Source organism: Tympanuchus pallidicinctus, unplaced genomic scaffold, assembly GCF_026119805.1.
Source record: "Tympanuchus pallidicinctus isolate F22 unplaced genomic scaffold, pur_lepc_1.0 scaffold7, whole genome shotgun sequence".
NCBI lineage: Eukaryota > Metazoa > Chordata > Aves > Galliformes > Phasianidae > Tympanuchus > Tympanuchus pallidicinctus.
Window position 1 is genome coordinate 11317163 of NW_026294791.1, and position 18557 is coordinate 11335719.

An 18557-nucleotide genomic window follows, 5' to 3' on the forward strand; every position below is an offset into this window, starting at 1 on the left:
ATCCTCAAATAAATATGATGTTAGTGCTTCACACTGCATGAAACACTCTCTTTGTAAGTACAGATTGATAGCTATTTTTAGCTGAGCACTGAATGGTATGAAATATACAAAATTTAATAAAGCATGCAAAACATCTGCCTGCAAATAAAAATATTTGCACTCATGTTGAAGAGTTGTAGTTTCTTTCATAATTAATTACAATTAAATGGTAAGATACTGAGTGAAGTGATATATCATCAGTTTGCCCCATCAAGGTAGCTGACAGCTGTCAAGTTTTGCAACTGAGAAATCTTTTTTCCTTTCCTTCCTCCCTCCTTTTTTTAAGCAAGACAAAAGAGCTCTTGAATGCTCAGAGGGGAGTGGTGCTTTAATGGCAGTAGCTCAGTTCATAACTGAACAACTTGCAAAATAAAAGACTGGGACAATAAGCATTCAAGAATGTTTTCTCCAACAGTTTTTTGTTGAAAAAAAAAATTCAGTTCATCAGCACTAAGATATTTACTAATTTAGATTATACTTTCAACAGTAAACTTACTGACCAGCATTGTTCGTCTGATTAAAACCAGAAAGGACATTCATTTCTGGACAACGAAAAATCCCTGTGGATAGAGCATTTATCTAGGACGTAGAAGACATGGGCACAATTTTCTGTTGTACTTACTATTCAGACTATAATATGACCCTTAGTTCCTCCAACCTGCATACCAGCTATTCACCACTATCACTCCATTAGCCCTGCTGGCGCTGTTCCATGCCATATATATAATTAAACATTCACTGGAGCAGGAAGACCTGGATCTCCCTCATCCCACAGTTCTGCATCCAGGACTATCTAAAGACAATTACTATTTTAACGGGAGAGTAATTGTTTAATACAAGACTAAGGTTTTGAGAGTCTTTCCAATACATAGATATTTATAGAATGAAGAAGGAATTGGTTATTTCGTGTACAATATTCTTGTGTAAAAGATACACCCCAGCCTTTCAAAAGTTATTAAAACACTTTAAACACCTGCTCTTTAAAGTTTTCTAGCGATACAAAGAAGAGCTAGTACAAGAAAGAAGAGGCTAATTCTAAAGATTCAGACATACTAGCTCTGATTCAGTCTGAGCACTTTACATTCAAACTTCAAAAATGAAGCCCCCAAATCATTCCCTTTTCCTTTCTTAGTCCCTGTCTCAATAATTGATGAAACCATCTATATGCTGATGTCAGATCTCACAAAAAAAGAATGAGAAAATTTCTCCTGCTGCTCTCTTAGGCATATACTTGAATTTTTTACATATATCATATTGAATTTGGCTCTTTCAAAAAATGTCTGAAGTTCAGAGCAGCTGTATCTGTATCAGTCTTTACAATGACCCTCATTATGAGTGTTTGAATTAATGAGCTTGTGATGGTCTGAATTCTGCCAGAGAGAGCAATACATTTCTGTCTGTCTGGCTGGCTAATGTCTGGGTAAAATGACAACATTCAATGGGTCATCGTTATTTCAGACAGAGGAGAACAAAATTAAGCTATTAATGATACAACAGTTTAAGCTTCAAAATGAAAATGTATGCCATATTAATTGCATAAAATTGGACACAAGCTGGCAGTCAAACAGTCTGGATTTGTCTCCTGACTGATTTATCTCATTATCATGTCTCCCGTTAATATACCTCCGTGAACGCTTTAGGTATACAACAGCAGTCTTATTTAGAAATAGAAAATATAACAAAAACATTAAAAAAACCACTCTAGGCTGTATTTTGGGGAAATATTTTCAACAATGAGGGATTAGAATTTTATGATTCTAAGATTTTAATACTTTCACTAGTTTAAAAGTGAAAACACAGCTAAATTAGTTTATTTCAGACCTTGTCTCAGGAAATACATAATTTTCACATAGACTTGCTCTTTATATATGACTACATGAATATTTGAGAGTTGTTCTTTTGCATATCTCCAGTTGTAGATTTAGACTCGATTTAATAACTAAGTAGTTTTCTTTATGCTTTTAGAACAGTTATAGGAAGCTCTAAATAAATAAATAACAAATAGAAGGGAGGCTTATATTTTTTATCAGATTAAACAGCTCCTCACATTCTTCTGGGTTCAGCATTATTTCTTATTGGATTGACAAGCTAAATGTATACTGGCCTAAATATTTTTATTTAGCCTCTGTTCTGCAGCCCAGGGCAGGAGGGATGAGCCAATACAGAACCGTGGCTGACCTTAGCCATAAACACTAGCCCAACTAGAAGGACAAGTTTCTATCTTGCTCCCAGTAAAATTAATTATTAGGTACACTTTCTCCTTTTCCAAGAAGCTCCGAAAAGATGGATTTTTTCTTGGAAGCTGTTAATGACATAAGTCAGGCTGTTTGATGCATTCACTCCAGGTACATCAAAGATTCAGACTTACTTAGACCTCTTTTGTGGTTTTCCCGCATAAATGTAAACCTGTCTTACGCTGTACATGGAGCCCTATGCACCATAGAAATATTTTTCCACTGGTAAATAGGTTGTGAAATAATTGTATATTATGTTTTAGCACTAATAACTTCAGTGAATGGAAAAACTACCAGGATGGAAGCAGCATCAATATTATGGCCAAGACGTTCAGTCTGAACACATTTGCCATTTTGGAAGTAAAAGTAGTGGGCAGAAAGCCATCTGGTACATTCTGCATCCCAGCAGACCCTATAAAGGATTTGGCCTTTTGCCTTTAGGTGGAAATATGATTCTGTTGCGTGTGGATGTAGTCACAAAAAGCTCAATGACCACATCTCATCCAAGGAGAATAGTCATATGCAATTGCTACTGTGATATGAATTTTTTTTTCTATATGGGTGCAAGTGATGAATCAAAGGGCAGTAGGAGAGTGAAAGAAAATGCACTTTGAGTGACAAAATATGCAAAGTATGTATAGTCAGTATGTAATTATTAAGAAAGTACAGAAGGCACCATCAGCCTGTGTTAACTTTCAAAAGCAAACCTTTTGAGTCCAATCAATAACAGTTTAGGGTAAGTATATATGTTGATGGTAATTGTGCTTATATCAAGACAGCGTAATCACTGAAAGCACAGAAGCTGGATACATGGATACATTAGAATAGCAGGTTGGTTTTGTTTCTGTGTAATGACATAAGAATAAAATAATGTTAATTTTGTAGACTAAATGTCCATGGCCCCCTTTCTTTGGGTATTTCAAGGGGCTTCAGAACATGGACTTTGACGATAGCTTTGTAGGACAGACAAAAAGAAGAAAAGAACCTCTTTCCCTAGAAGATCCTGGCCTTGCTGAGAAAATGTATCTATTGGTATGGCAATATAGAAGCTATGGCTTGAAGATTAAGGTTCACCTGTCCACAGAACAGGGCCAGTACTTTCAGACTTGGTGATTATTTAGCACAGCAGGTATTGCTGGTTGCTGAACAATGCTGCAGTTTGAAATAATCTGTTTCAAGAAAAGTTGCAGACTCAGTCTCTAATGCCACTGTGTAATTAATTATTTCCACTGTATCCACAGTGGCATAAGAAATGCAATGGAGACACATTAACTGAAGCCACAGAGGGACTAATGAAAAGGGACTATTATTTTTTCATAAAGAATAATAAAGCCATTGCTAGTCCCAGTAGGAAATTTATTTCCACTAAAAAGGCAGACTGAGGAACAAGAGTAGGTATAAAAAATGTTTTAAATGGCTATTTTCTGAAAAGTGTACACTAAACAGTACAGAGCATACTTTCCTCATCTAGCTAACAAACATAATGAGGTATTTGTCTCAACCCGTAGGAAAACAAAATAAAATCTACATAGAATTTTTGAAAGCATAAATATTCAGTAAAATGTGGAGATGCTGGGTATGATTTGTTATGATGAAGGCCAGAGGTCAAACAACTTTTTCAATAAAAATCTGCAGAATATGAAAATATATCAAGATTAATGAATACAACCTTCTTCATTGAGAATGGGAATAATAATGTGAAGAAGCCCAAGGAGACAGTGTACCTAATTACATTAGTGTGGAGTGATTGGCTTTGGGGGGGGGGAGTCTTTCTTTTTATATTTTTTGTTTAAATGGGAACAATGGACTGTCAGATCATGCTCAATATTGAAGTCTGGAAAAATGCACAACTTTTCCCTTTGAATATTTACTTCTCTACTTGAAAGATGTTCAGTTTGAATGAACTAGATTAGAGTATTAAGTACATGAAGTTTGTATTTGAGAAAAAGACAGAGTAATGGATTTGCCACGAAATTTTTCTGCACTGATCACAGCAGTATCACGAATCCTGAATCAACCTAACTGTACAAACTGAATAAGCATTAGAACTGCCCAATAAGACTTGATGAATGCACTATTCCATTAATTTTACCTTTTTTGTTGAATAAATTATTTGACAAATAATAGTAAAATTCATCAAATAAATTATCTGGTGAATGTATTTTTTAAGTAACTGACTAGCCCTAATGAATATGCAGCCAGTTCCTGAATGAAAAGCATTACTCTACTGTCAGCCTGCTTTCATCACTCACATGTCACTATTTTTGTATTTTGTAACTGCAATCTGTATATTTTATTCATTTACCCATTCATTTATACATGAGAAGTTCAAAATGGTATGATTAATTAATCACTGCAATTCTTAGAATATTTTTGCTTGAAAGTTGATTATTCATTGCATTTATTGTATACAGAAATGCTTAATAAAAAGAATCTGGCTTTTCTGAAGACACTTCTCCCAAGAACTGCTCTTGGTTTGTATGCTCCAAGTCAACAAGAATGCTCTGCAAATTGCAGAGTCCATTTATACGTCATTTCTGTAGTTGCAAACACTACAGTTACCAATTGTTTCAAGAAATGGGAGCTTGAAGCTGAGCCAGACACCTTCAAGGCCCCTGAAAACATACATTAGCATAGTAAAACAATGAGAAGCATATGCGAGTTACCCCTTCACTGCACAGTGTGCTAGGATGTTTGGACAGAAGCCACAGGCAAGCTTATTTGGATGGTGTGTAATATTGGAAATTTTCCAATCTTGAAAAGCAAGTCTGTATTTTGTCATTACAGAAGTAGTCTCAACAGTAATACTGATAGATATATACTGTTAAATGGCAAATTACACCTGTTAATGTTACATCACACTTCTGAGTCCTGGTACCTCACAGAAGTATGCCAATTTATTGTGGCAGTAACAATGGGTGGAATAGTCAAGCCTGAACATCTCTGGCCATACTGCAAAGTTGCAAATCATATACGCATGTGTCCCCTTAAACGTGCTGCACAAGGTTCAACTAAACAGATTTAATGGGAGGTTGTTGTAGAGGGGCATATTAAAAGGATCCTCTGCAGCTACACTCATAGTTGCTGTGATTCACCTCCAAATTTTGCTTTTAATGGCTTGTAGACTTTTGGTAAGTACAGCATTAATGGTCTTTTCATAGCAATATCAAGCAGCCTAACTTCTATGACCAGCTGGACATCTACTCTGTTGCTGTTCCTCACAGTAGGTATAAGTGGAGGAATATAAACAATTTTTGTGGTGTTTGAAAGATGAAGTTCTCACAGGTGTCAGTGATGTGGAAGAAAGACCTTACATGGGCCTGCTTCCACTCAAGACAGAGTATTCTGTCATGTTAGAGGTGGGAAAAACCCTGTAGATGGCCCCATACAACAGCAAGGAGTCTGTTCTTGGCTAACATTACACAGTCATTAAAATGGCAGCTGCATTACCCTGCAGAAAAATGGTCATTTCCATTCTATACACTTCTATTACAGGGAGATTATTATTGTAAGAATGTATTACAAAAGAAAAGAAAATGTTCTAGGGATTTTCTTTTTTTCATTTTCCTACCTTTTATCTCTGGAACTTATATTTGTAATATAAGTTCCTCAATCAGGCATGGATTGTAGTTTGTGGGAGTGTTTGTCCCTTAAAGCTTGTGATAAATTCACTTTTCTATTAAAAAGTTTAAATACTTGTTATAAATAATTTCTCCACACTTGTATGCTTTGATCTAATCTACTGCATAGTTTTAGCTAAAATGGTTGTGGTTCTAAAGATTACAAGTATTAGAGAAAGAAATATGTTGTGGAAATTATCTTTAGCTTGCAGCTTGATTTACAAAGGTTTTAAATGCCCTTTCTTTGCTAACTCCATCTAAACAGCTTCTGACCCACTCCTTTTCATGTACAGTCACCAATCTAATAATAATAATAATAATAATTTTTAGGTGGGATCAATAAGGCAATTGCTTTACACTTAAGAATTCTAATAGAATCATAATATTAATAAGCAAACACCTTCAGAAATAGTGCTACTGCTTAGGCAATAAGAGGAGAACTTAGTTTATACTTCTGATAAACACTTGAGCTCCTTATGCTTCTGTATTATTACTGCAGATTTAAAGCCCAAGGATGCATTTGAAAAAATGTGCCTAGAGACAGAAAACCCACTGGTTCAGAATTAGTTCTATTCTTCATCATTTACATGCTGTCTCAAAGGTATATTACAGTATAATTCAAACCACAAATTTCCTGAGGTTCACAGAATTCACAGAAACAGAATGCACCATTTGGGTGTGTGGGCTTTTGTGCTGACAATAAGATTTATTTTTTTGTGCAAGAATCAGATTTGCGATGAGCAACTCTCCAGAGTTTTTGTATGGAAACTCTCTAAGTTACCTTGGAAAATTCACAGAATCATTTCATTAGTAGATGAATCTCAGAATTAAAGGAGTGCTTGAAGCTGCTAGAGTTTGTAACTTTCTATATAAGGGTTATGGTGATCTATCTGGTTATTCCAGAACCAAGAATTATATTAACTTTTTTTTATTATTATTTTTTTTGCTTTAATTAGCTAAGGGGAAAGTGGATATCTTGAAAAGAGATAGGCATCTTTAATTACAAGAATTTCCTGATTGCTGCTACCTTGGGAAGTGTTTAGACTTTGTCACAGTGCCCATGCAGTGCACTCAGGAGAGAATGGGCAATGGAAACAGATTTAATGCAGTAAGCAAGTGACCTATGAAACACACATTTTACCCCCACTTCATCTCCTTAAGTTAATGCCTTTTTGCACAAGGTTTCCCATATTCTTCATGGAGAGGGTCAACTTTATCACCTCCCATTTGTCTTTTATTTCATGGATGTTGCCTGCTGCAAGATGTGGAAAGTTCAAGCAAAGGCAAAAACCCAGCTTTCAGGATGCGCCTCTGCGGCCAGCTCGTATTAAAAGCACTACTGATCTGCTGTCTCTGTCTGTGTGCCTAAAGTCTTGCGTCAGGCACAGGTCAGCTGGAGATGAAAGCAAAGTTGTAGATGCATACATTTGTTCTGTTTTGTATATTTTGATAACATACCTTTCCTATACTGGCAGCACAGTTATATGTCACTGCCCATAAATCTTCACCTGAAGGCAGGTGAGAGTATAGGAAGGAAAGTAGCAAGAAAAAATCTCAGCTCTGCAAGCTGCCTTCCTGGAAGAAAGATAAGGTCCAAAGAGGACAAAGGAAGTTGCCAACTCAAACCTAAGAACTGTAGCATTTTCCAGTAAAGTGATCTTTCACCCCATGATTTTCTTTTACTGCATTAACCCGTCAATATCATCTGAAGTCAGGGTCATGGAACAGAGGGAGCTGTGGCACCATGCCTCTCCATGCTCATTGGGTGTGGTGGGGAGTGTTACCTGGGGTTGTCTCTGACATGTTTTTCCCAGCCTGCCCAGTCTACAACAGGAACTTGAGATGGAACTGGGCCAGAGTTATATTTAACACTTTATTCAGCCTTGAAATGGCTAATGCATTGAAATAAAATTCTTTTTACTATAATCTTGTGTGTGTTAGGCCCTGCCACTTCCTTTTATATATCCTCACATTTATCACCATCAGCTTAAATAGCAAGGAAGGGATATTACTGACATGACCATAGATGTCACAAGGCCTTACCACTGCACCTTCTCTTTCTGTTAGCTCCAGCTATTGCCCAATCACTGTCTACACAGTCATACACAATAATGCCCCATTACAGTTGGAATGGTTTGTTAAACTTTATAGCACTTAGAAATGCTCTTGAGGCACCCAAAATGTTTTGATTCAGAATGGAACATATAATACCTGACAAATTTGCAGGTTTGAAACCACTTCCAATAAGAATTAAAAAGGCCCTCTTCACAGCTGAAATAGGGCTATCAATACTTGACTTGTCTGCCCATGTGAAATAGCGGGTTCTTTTCTCTGACGTCGCAATTTAGTTTAAAATAGCTTTGATGATGACAGGGTACACGCGAGTGATAAAACCATAAAGATGACAGTCTAATCTTACAAAGATGACCGATCACTGATAAGAGATTAAGTCACACAACATTTGAAAAACCAGATTATCTGTCTGCCAAGATGGTGTATGTGTACACCTCCTGCTGAGCCATGCTGAGATGCCAATGACATACAAAGATACTACTTCTTACAAACTAGAAATGCTTTTCTCAAGCCATTGGGTTGAAAGGAAGAAAGTGAGTGAGAAAAAAAGAAGCTCTGATCTTACAGTGAGCTTTTTTTTTTCTGTCCAACATTCATTTTTCAGGCTATTTAGATGTACAGCATATAAATAATTTAGAGACACTATAAAAGGATCTAAATTAGCCAATTCTGCCCTATAATTAGCACTCACAGCTATGCTGGCAATGGGTGGGTGATTATTAAACACCTTTTATTATCAGTTTTATGTACTACAATAAAAATGAAAATTATACTTACAAGAATTATTAGGCATGCTGGTCCTATAAAACTCCATATAAAGTTATTCTTTGTGCTGAGCCAACATCTGAAAAGTAAACAGCACAAAACATCTTGAATTGTGTGAGGCTTTTGTGACTATTGCATTCTCATGTATGTAGATTTGAACACAAAAACAGCAACTTACACTTCTGTGGTGCCGTAGTACTTGTATCCCAGTGCAGCAGAGATGCCAACTACCACAGCTGGACTTACATAGCCAAAGACATAGAAATTCTTGTGCAAGAAACCCTTGTTATAGATGACTCCCACAACTATAAGGTAGAGGTGAATGCCTTCAATGCACATCCATGCAAATGCAGCTAGAAGGAAATAATGGAGTAATCCAGCAGTAATTGAACAGACGAGCTAGAAATTCAACCAGAGAAAAGCAAGAGTCAGAACTCTATTAATATGTCTCTTAATATTGCAGCACATGCACAGCAACCTAGTAATATTCAAACAGCAAAGCAGCACATATGTAAGGCTGATTGACAAGATCTTGGCCTGTACCTACAAGCACACTTGTTCATTAGTGTTTTCTATAACTGCTAAAATAAAAAGATGACATTCAACTTAAAATCAATGCATGTTTTTCCAGAAAAACTGCTTTAACAAATTGACAAGGTTGATCCCATTGCTACACCTGAGAATCACGGTTACATACATAGTTTGCTGATTTAGACGAAGCCTATTTTTATGATTTTGATAGCAATGCAAATAAGCTTTATGAGCAATTATTTCTAAAGGAACTTTTTACAATGAAATGTTCCTAAGATGATATTCCTCAATCAATATTGTAGCGCAGCCTTAGGGATTGCAGTTCATGTTTTTTTCAGGTAATTTTAAATCCTATTCAGCAATTTATGATATAGCTTTTCTTGATAATTTATGCATGATTTAATTTCCTAGAAGTATTCTGAGATGCAAGAACCAACAGTCCTACTTGTACAAAAACTGACATAGATTAGTCAAAACTTCACATTTAGATAGCAAAGGCCCTCCAACCAATGGTGCAATGTCTCAAATTCTACCTTGGGACTGCAGCTCTGACCTGGCTTTTAGGAAAAATTGTCATCACAGAGAGCCAACAACGTTGCTTTAAACACCATTCAAACAGATGTGAAAATGTCAACCACACTTAGACCACATTCAGTTAAAGTGAGAAAGTTTAAATGAAACTCATGGGCTAAATTCAACTTGCATCAGCTCAGATGACAGCTCTATTTCTACAGATAACAGCAAGTCCAGGCGATCGTCTTATAGTTCCTGTTAATTGACCAAGAAGTCAGTATCACTAGGCTACTATATACTGGTAAATATAGTACAAAATACTGGAAGTAAGTGAAGATGGTATCTCGTACTGTATATTTGCTTTACAACACAAACTCAAGACACAAGTCAAAACTACTCACCTTATTATTGTTCATATTAATTCCAATCAGGAAAATAAGTTCCGCCAGGAAAAGACTGCAGCAGAGGTTTTTGTGAATTGTCGTTCTAGTGCTTTGAATTTCACTGAAGAACCAGAATGTAAAAATGCACATGGAGAGGCAAATCAACGAAATAATTATTCCTAGCTGAGTGATTCTTGTAAGAATGTTATAATTTGTAACACCCTGGGGGAAAATTATAATATAATATTAAAAAGAATAGCTTTGTAGGTTCTCAAGAAAAAACGCATTCTATAATACAGTTTTTTTCTTATTTTGAAAAAAATATTAATCAAAAAATGTTAGCAGAGTAACAGTGCAAATGCGAACTTTGCATAATCTTAAAAGCATTATGGTTTCTTTTTTTGTGGGGGGAGGCAGATATAACTCTAAAGGAAATTAGTAATGAACTGTATATTTTCTGGTATTTCTTAACAAAACTTTATTAACATCAGTATCTCGTAATATGATTTAAAAATCATATCATTTTAGTGAATGACAAACACACTGGCAGTAGAACATATATTAATATGACATGAACACTTTCTAATATAAAAGGACTTATCACAGCAGTGACTTAGATAAGCAAAATTGAATAAGCGTCTTACTGAATTTACAACATGATCAAAACAAGACTCCGAAATAGCAATCATTTCAAACAAATGCTATTCCAGATACCTAACAGGAATGTTCTCTAAAGAAACACAGGGTATTTTAATATTGGTTGTGAATATTTTTGTATAGGAACATGGTTATATTTGCTGCTTGGTATTCACACAAAGAATCTCTGAAATACCTGACTGCGCATCAGCATAAGGATAGCATTCAGCTAACCAGAAAATGTATTGAATTTTTTTTTTTTTCGCTAAATAAAGGACCAAAGATTATCCTCCTCCCATTCTTCCTTTTCCAAATAACCATATAAGTACCGGCAAAGGTCTTAAATGTGAACTGAAGGCTTAGGATGCTATTTAGCAAGCAGGAAACAGCCTCTATCAGCATGAAATTCACAGTGTGAGAGTACTATCTCAATACAGTATATTCATGCTAATATTCTGCTTGCTGTCAGTTCTGATACCGTATAAAGCTGCTTTCTGAGACAGGACACAAGCTCCTGCAGATCCCCATGTGGACTCTGGAAATCTATGGGGTTTCTTAATGTAAGAAGGACAGAAATTGAGTGGTCATTCTCACAATTTTGTTGTAGTTGTGAGTGTCTATGTTTGATAGTCATTAACTTTCTTCCTTTTACTGTTGACGATGCTTTTCTGATAATGCTGTTGCAAACTCTCAGGAGAGCATTTAAAGGAGATTTTTAGATGCCAAAGTTAGACAAATGGGTGACAAAGCTTTGCTCAAGAGAAATTGTGGGCCATATGGTTACTGACCACTAATGAAGGCCAGCTAAATCCCATGGCAGTTTTAAAGTGTGATTTAAAATTAAAAGCAATGCACCAAAAATAAGCACAACAGACTGTGTATTGGGAACAAGATCCTTTGCTGCATCACTGCTCTGCAATACTGCAGAAAGGACACACAGAAATTCAAACACATAGGGGAAGAATTTTGTTCGCCCAGTGCACAATAAATTGTGTGTTCGTTGAATAAAAAAGTAACAACCTAAAGGCAAAAAAGTACATAAATTGCACTGCAATAAAAATATAACAAATGAAGATGAAAGAAAGTATTGAGTAAAACAATAAATTAAAAGGGCACTTACAACAGAGCCACCTGAGGACATCAAAACAGCAAAATGAGTCAGATGATTACATTTGCATGAGATATGAGTGGAATTGGAATGTGTCAGCTCACAGCCTTCTGTAGCCCAGTTGCCATTCATTGTGTCAGCTGAGTAGTTCCAAAACGCACATTTAATATCTTTATCTGCAGTCTGGAACAGAAACAAGATGTTTTACTGATGGCAAAAGGCAGGATATTTCCCATCAAGAGACCTCTCTTGCATTACCCACTGCAATTCATTAAAAATTCCATGTTTCCATTGGAAGGCTGAGAAACAAAAAGCACATTGGTAAGGCCTATTCCAAGCAATTAAAATGTGGCTTGGAATGGAAGTGCTTTATTCACACAGTTAGCACTTCACCAAACATGCAGGCTAATCAGATTACTGAACCCATTTGGCACTTACCAACGTGTTACAATTTTTACCTACTGGAAACACTGTTATACTATTATACTGCACCTGCTGAACATGGACTAAACCCCAAGGTTACAGTCACATTGCTTGTAGCCCATTTCAAATAAGCAGCTCTAAACCTGAAGCTTATTCTATGCATTTTACAAAGCAGTTTGGGAGAAAGTCAGGGTCATATCACACTTGGTATATCAGGTGTGATGACAGCAATGAATAAGACCATTAATATTACCTGTTACTGATAGTGCATACAAACACTAGTCAAAGATCAGCTCTCCACTGTACTAGATACTTCATAAATATATGCGAATTTACAGAAAGTTGATCTCTATCTCAGATATTACAAGGCAAGTAACAAATTAAAAACCTACATAATCAAGGTTAACACCTCACCCTTGTACCACCTCCCTGCACAGAGTCATTTTCTCGTTTCCTTGCAATGTGTAAGATGATTCTTTACATACAAGTGAAGCCAGCAAAATCTATGTAAAAGTAAAGATCCCAACTACAGAATGATATATTCAGATTTCAGAAATAGCAAAGGTGCTGTGCTATAGGTTCTTCTATTACCTTTTAGGCAACTGTTAAATTTTTGCTTTAGTTTCTTCTTTTTTGCAGTATATATATATATCTGCGATATATATGATAAACTTTCAAGACAGAATAAAAACCTAAATATAGAACGATCAGGAACCAGTAACATTGCTTCAGACAATTGCATTTTATTCAAACTGCAGCAAAACAAAGATGGCATTGCTGCCCTTACTTTAGTCTTTAGTAGAACTTTCTAGCAGTATCATATTCAGCACTGAAGATGCTACATTTGAGATCATTATTTATTTCTCCGATACAAGTAAACTCACAGTAGCAAACAACAGAATTATGCCTGAATATATCATACACAGCAGAAACGGTTACATCACACACAATAATTAGCTACTGTTCTGTTTTGAAGTTAAAAACATAAAAAAAAAAAATAAAAAAATCTTACCTTGGTGTACTTTAATGTAAACGTTATTTTCTCGAGCTCATACAGTGTAGGTGGATTTGAGCTAATTGCAACAGCTATAACTGATGAGCTTACTGTCTGTCTCTGCTCAGAACTATCTTTCGAAGAGCGGTTTTTAGGCGATGAAAGCAAAGAACCAATATTGCTATACCGCAGAAAGACAACTGCAACAGTGCCTATCAATCAAACAGACCATATTTAGTAGTTTGAGGTTTTTTATAGAAGAACAAAATTGAAGACATTAAGGAAACAATAAACAATAGACATAATTACTGTTATTGCATAAAATATGCAAAACAGATGGAATATTTGTGGAATACTTATAAAAATGTTTTAGAGACAATGAAATATAGCTTTATTTAAAACAATGTAACTGCCATTAGAATTAAAAATGTGTTCACTTCGGAAATTCTAATTAGATGCACGCATACCTATTTTTTCTAAACTAATATATGCATGCTGCTGTTCTGCAATTGGTTTCACATGTGTTATCAGGTCTCATAAACGAAAACATCTCAGACCTGGTCCTCTCTGAAGCATGCAGCTTGCTTTGACTTCCATTACAGTGGAGACAAGGGAGGAAGGTGCAGTGGGAAAAAGAAATCAAAAGTATTTTGGGATGTAGTGCTGATCAGAAAAGTCATGCTTTTCTTCCCTGTACCACAGTAAACCACACTTTTGCATGCTGACAGGTAGTGGATTAGCTGGAAGGTTAAGACTTAAAAGCATTTTTTGGTGTGTTTATTGGTTTAGGTGCATTAATTCTGGAGCTTTTCAACCACATTCATTTAATTTAGTACTGGACTATTGCTAGTTTTAAGACATTTCTATAGCACTCTGAGGTCCAAAGTCAAATTCAGGACCTTGCTGGTTTTTTGTCCTGGGGAACATGCACTCTTGCATTAATGAGCTGCTCTCTAAATAGAAAAGAGGCACTAACTTTTGGAGTGACACAGATCTGGGGGCTGATCCAAAGTTAGAGAGCAGATCTACAGCTTAGAAAGGGATAAAATTCAGGTCTCTGGTATCAACAATCATGTTAAAACTTACTGGTCCGCTCTGTGAGATAGTCATTGTGGAAATAATGGTAGAAAAAGCAATGTTGAGACAAGAACAGGGTAGGTGAGATGGAGATAAAAATGCTTTGACTCTGTAGTTAACAAGATTGCAGCTAAGTCTTAGGATACTGCACACCTGGTTGTTTACTAGTGGTACAGTGTATTCAAGGAGTTTATTAACACCCCTGCTCTTTAATCATTGTCTCCTACCATTGGACTGATGCTCCTCCTTCTTCTTTGGAGAGATCTTTACGTAGTCTCCTTCTGTGTACACATGTGGGTGAATGTGTTTCATGTGGTGAGAGTCAAAAGCAAAAACCTTGAGTGCTGCAAAAGAAGAAAAATACTGCAAAAATCACATTATCCATTATGATCTAAGATAATTTATGGCTGGATTAATAAATGTGCTATTGAATAGTATAATTACTGTAAATTTCAAGAATATATCATAGCGCCAAATATTTCAAAAAAAAATACAGCATGTTTGCTTAGACTTCTGGATTTTGTTACTTCCATGCATACATTTTGCTTTCACACTTTTTACTTTTCCATGAGAAATATGGTCTTTTATTTACCTTGCATTAAATTAGGCACTGGAAAGAATAATGTAGGTTACTTTAGGAAGAGCTATTGCTTTATTAAAAATGCATTTCTGAAAGGAACCACAAATCACAATTATAAAGAGCAAAACATAAAATTCTCTACTGAATAGTAAGTTTTTATAAAAGCCAATTTTTGAAATGTATATATTTTATAGTTATCTATCCATACTACCAAATGCACACTGCATAAAATAATGATGTTTTGTCAAGAAGAAAACAAACAAGCATCACCCCTCAGAATGGAAACTGCATTAGAGGACACCGAGCTCTTTACTCAGTTCATTATAGTGCTGAGTTCCAGTCACCCAAGATGGAAATAAAAAAAAGTCAATCAGGCCTTTTATAGAAAATAGAACGAAACAAAAACAAACAAATCTAAAACTTGACTGATGGAGGAGTATCACTAAGTTAGACCATCTGCATTGCTTATAGCAACGCTTATATTCAATAGACCAGCTGTCAGAAAATGTTTGTCAGGACATAAGAAATATTTTTTTGTTGTTGCTGGAGTTTTGAAAAGCATACAGTTCAGGAACTTTCACTATAAAAAGTGTTGGAGAGAAAGAGATAATGTTATAGGTCCCAAAATACATGTGTGGGATGTGTATGTGCCTCATAGAAAACATATTCATGCTGAGAAACAATAGCAAACAATTATAGTGTTTGCAGCCAGTGTGGAAAAGGCCTCACAGAACTACCTATTTTGGAACTAAAGCAAACCAGAAAATGATCAACATATTTTAATGTAGATATTCCTTTCCATTCTTCTAATTAGTTTCTTTTTGTCACTTTGGTGGACTGGTGTCAACTGATTCCTCTCTCCTCTCCATCTTCAAGGACTTAGCTCTGTGGTCACAAGAGAGCTTGTGCCTGCAGACCGGTGGTGGATGAAGAAGGGCTTTACAAGCAGCTCCCAGCAGCATTACGGATCTGCTGGACACCCAGAGGTGTTCTGAATTAAAATTTATCTATAAATCTTTTTCTACAGAGCTTATTTCAGAGTACAAATGTCCTTCTGTTTCCTTTCTTTCTTTCTTTTTCTTTTTTAAAAATCACTTTTGCTAATTTAGTTTCAGAGAGGTGAGTGAACAGAAATCTGGTCAGATCCAGTTTGGATACATTCCAAAAACCAAAAATACATGAGTGACCATTGCCAAAGGAATCAACAACACTTGATTACAGATCTTGAGAAGGTCTTAGCCTGCTTCTTATTCTGTAATAAAAGTAAAGCTCCCATAATCACAGAAAAATGGGTAAGAGCTGGTGTGAAGATGTCAATAGGCAGGGAGAAGGTTGGAGAGCAAAATAGTAGCTGGAACTACTACTCTGAAATTTCTCTTAAAATAGAAATTTTCTGAAACTAAGGCCACACAAGATCTAACTTCCAACCTTTATTCCAATTTTATTTACATTACTTTCACAGAACCAAAAAGAGCCACAAAGTTTTAAAAAGCAAATTCAACTTTTGCTACTGTTTCTATGAATATAAGATATACAGAATATTTTTGTGCTTATAAGATAAATCCAGATTCACTACAAAACATGTGACTATAATGAGAGATTAAAACATAATGTGAAAGGATAGCTTCCTACAGCCTCTCAATTTTTTTCTGGGCTCAAAGATTCTATCTTTCAAAATTGTGATACTTAGACCAAAAGTTGGGTGTTAGTTATAAAATTCATACAAATTAACGCCCATGTTGCATATAACATCATTTCTAATCTCTATAATTGTGCTGAAAGGCTCCTCAGTGTAATTCACATCTAAAGTATACCTTAGATTAATTTTCTATATTCTTACCTACGTCACTTGCATTAGCATCTAGTTGTGTTGTCCTTTTGAAGTTTTGCAACATGAGAAGTGTTGCTTGTTCTGCAGTATGCAGCAACTTAGTGAGGCTCTGTCTTTGGTTATCAACAGGAAGCTCTTCCCAGATGGCGATTTTATCTTTTTGTAAAAAATTGTTCACAGTGTTAACCAAAATCTGTAAATAAAAGGATATTTTAAAGACTCATATACTACTTGTAAAGAGAAAAGCACAGCTTTAAGGCTCTGTCTGCTCACGTTAATGGTTGTGTTACGGAGTGCCTCGCTGTCAGGAACAGAGTACTGCATGGTATTGACTGATGAATAAGATAATGCTTCAACATATGAAATCACATCTACAGGCAAAAGTGGTCCCAGAGTATTCCTATTAATTTCTTGCAGCATCTCCAGGGGTGTTTTTAAACGTCTAATCTGAAAAACACAGGAAGTTACATATTAATGAGAGAAATAAAGTCATATTTCTGTGAGAGAACATAAACCTGATGCTAATAACTGATTTCTGTGAATTAACAAGAACAGAAGGGCATAAAAAGAGGCACTATTTAAATCAAGAGTTTAACATATAAAGCAATGAAAAACTAAGAAAAAAAAGTTGTGACTGCTATAACATTAACAAGAAAGTATGGTAAAAAAAAAATAAAAAATCACCTATCACTACACCCTTATTTATTTATTTAATTACAACTGCAGCTCAGTTTTATTTAGCATAATACTCTAACGTGGACTAGTAAGCGTGCACAAATAATTCAATGTCAACTGATACGGTAACTAAGAAGAATCTTTTCTGTTAAAATTTATCTGAAGAAGTGGGAGCAAATGGGCAGTTTCTGAGCATTTTGCAATGCTTTTTTTCCAAATGCAGCTTATAAAATATGCAGTTTAGGGGAACTGAATTTATGAGCTACAAAAACATACATAATGCAGTTACTTTAAAAAGTAATATGTTAAGAGAGTGAGATGTACATTAAGATTGCAGTGTCATGGTTGAATAAGAAAAGAATTCATACACTACAATACTGAAATCTAATAGATACTATCAAGAAAAGTAAGATCTGTATTCTCTGCTGTTGAATAGATTTTTTGGAATTTGTTTTGTCTTTGCCTCTGAACAGAAGTAGAACGCAGGTTAAAAAATAGGCTAAAATCAGGTATGGCTACTTATATAAAACAGAGATACTATTTTATTTTTACTTTAGTATAACTACATATTTTATAAAAATCTTACAGATACATCCTGGTGTTAGCATTCACCATGTCTTTGCAAGTAAACACTAGAAACATATTAATATAACATACCATGCCACAGATTAAAACAAAAAGCATTTTAAGAAAATAGTCAAGTAAAAGCTTTTAATTTAATTCTGGTAACTTGGTCAAATTGCTTAATATAAAATACAAATGTATATCATTGGTTTTAATTTATTCATGCTTATGTTTCATTTATCCTTTTAAATCAGACATTATTATAGTTGTTGACTAATTAATTCATTATTTATTCACTTTTATTTGCATCAGGAAACCTTGGTTTCTGCTGAAAAAATTATAGAGTCCCAAGTCTGACTCCATGAAGTCTATGTCACTTTACATATTAAGTTTTGAGAAGCAAATATATAAGCATACCAGGATGTTATAACTCTTTTGTGGATGAAGTTCTGCAATGAGCTAGCAGTGTGTCCTGGTGGCCAAGAAGGTCAATGGGATCCTGGGGTGCATT

General features: G+C 35.4%; 1 protein-coding gene across 4 annotated transcripts in view; it reads right to left on the bottom strand.

The window, feature by feature from the left end:
* Positions 1–18557, bottom strand: part of ADGRL4 (adhesion G protein-coupled receptor L4) — a 76007-nt gene that overhangs the window by 10679 nt on the left and 46771 nt on the right. For all 4 annotated transcript variants that reach the window (XM_052666094.1, XM_052666096.1, XM_052666093.1 and 1 more), the window contains 8 exons: positions 17081–17254; positions 16817–17000; positions 14624–14740; positions 13338–13531; positions 11915–12085; positions 10177–10380; positions 8910–9130; positions 8744–8810 (listed from right to left, as the gene is read on the bottom strand). In XM_052666094.1, coding sequence (XP_052522054.1) covers positions 8744–8810; positions 8910–9130; positions 10177–10380; positions 11915–12085; positions 13338–13531; positions 14624–14740; positions 16817–17000; positions 17081–17254 — 1332 coding nt within the window. The remainder of the gene's footprint in view (positions 1–8743; positions 8811–8909; positions 9131–10176; positions 10381–11914; positions 12086–13337; positions 13532–14623; positions 14741–16816; positions 17001–17080; positions 17255–18557) is intronic.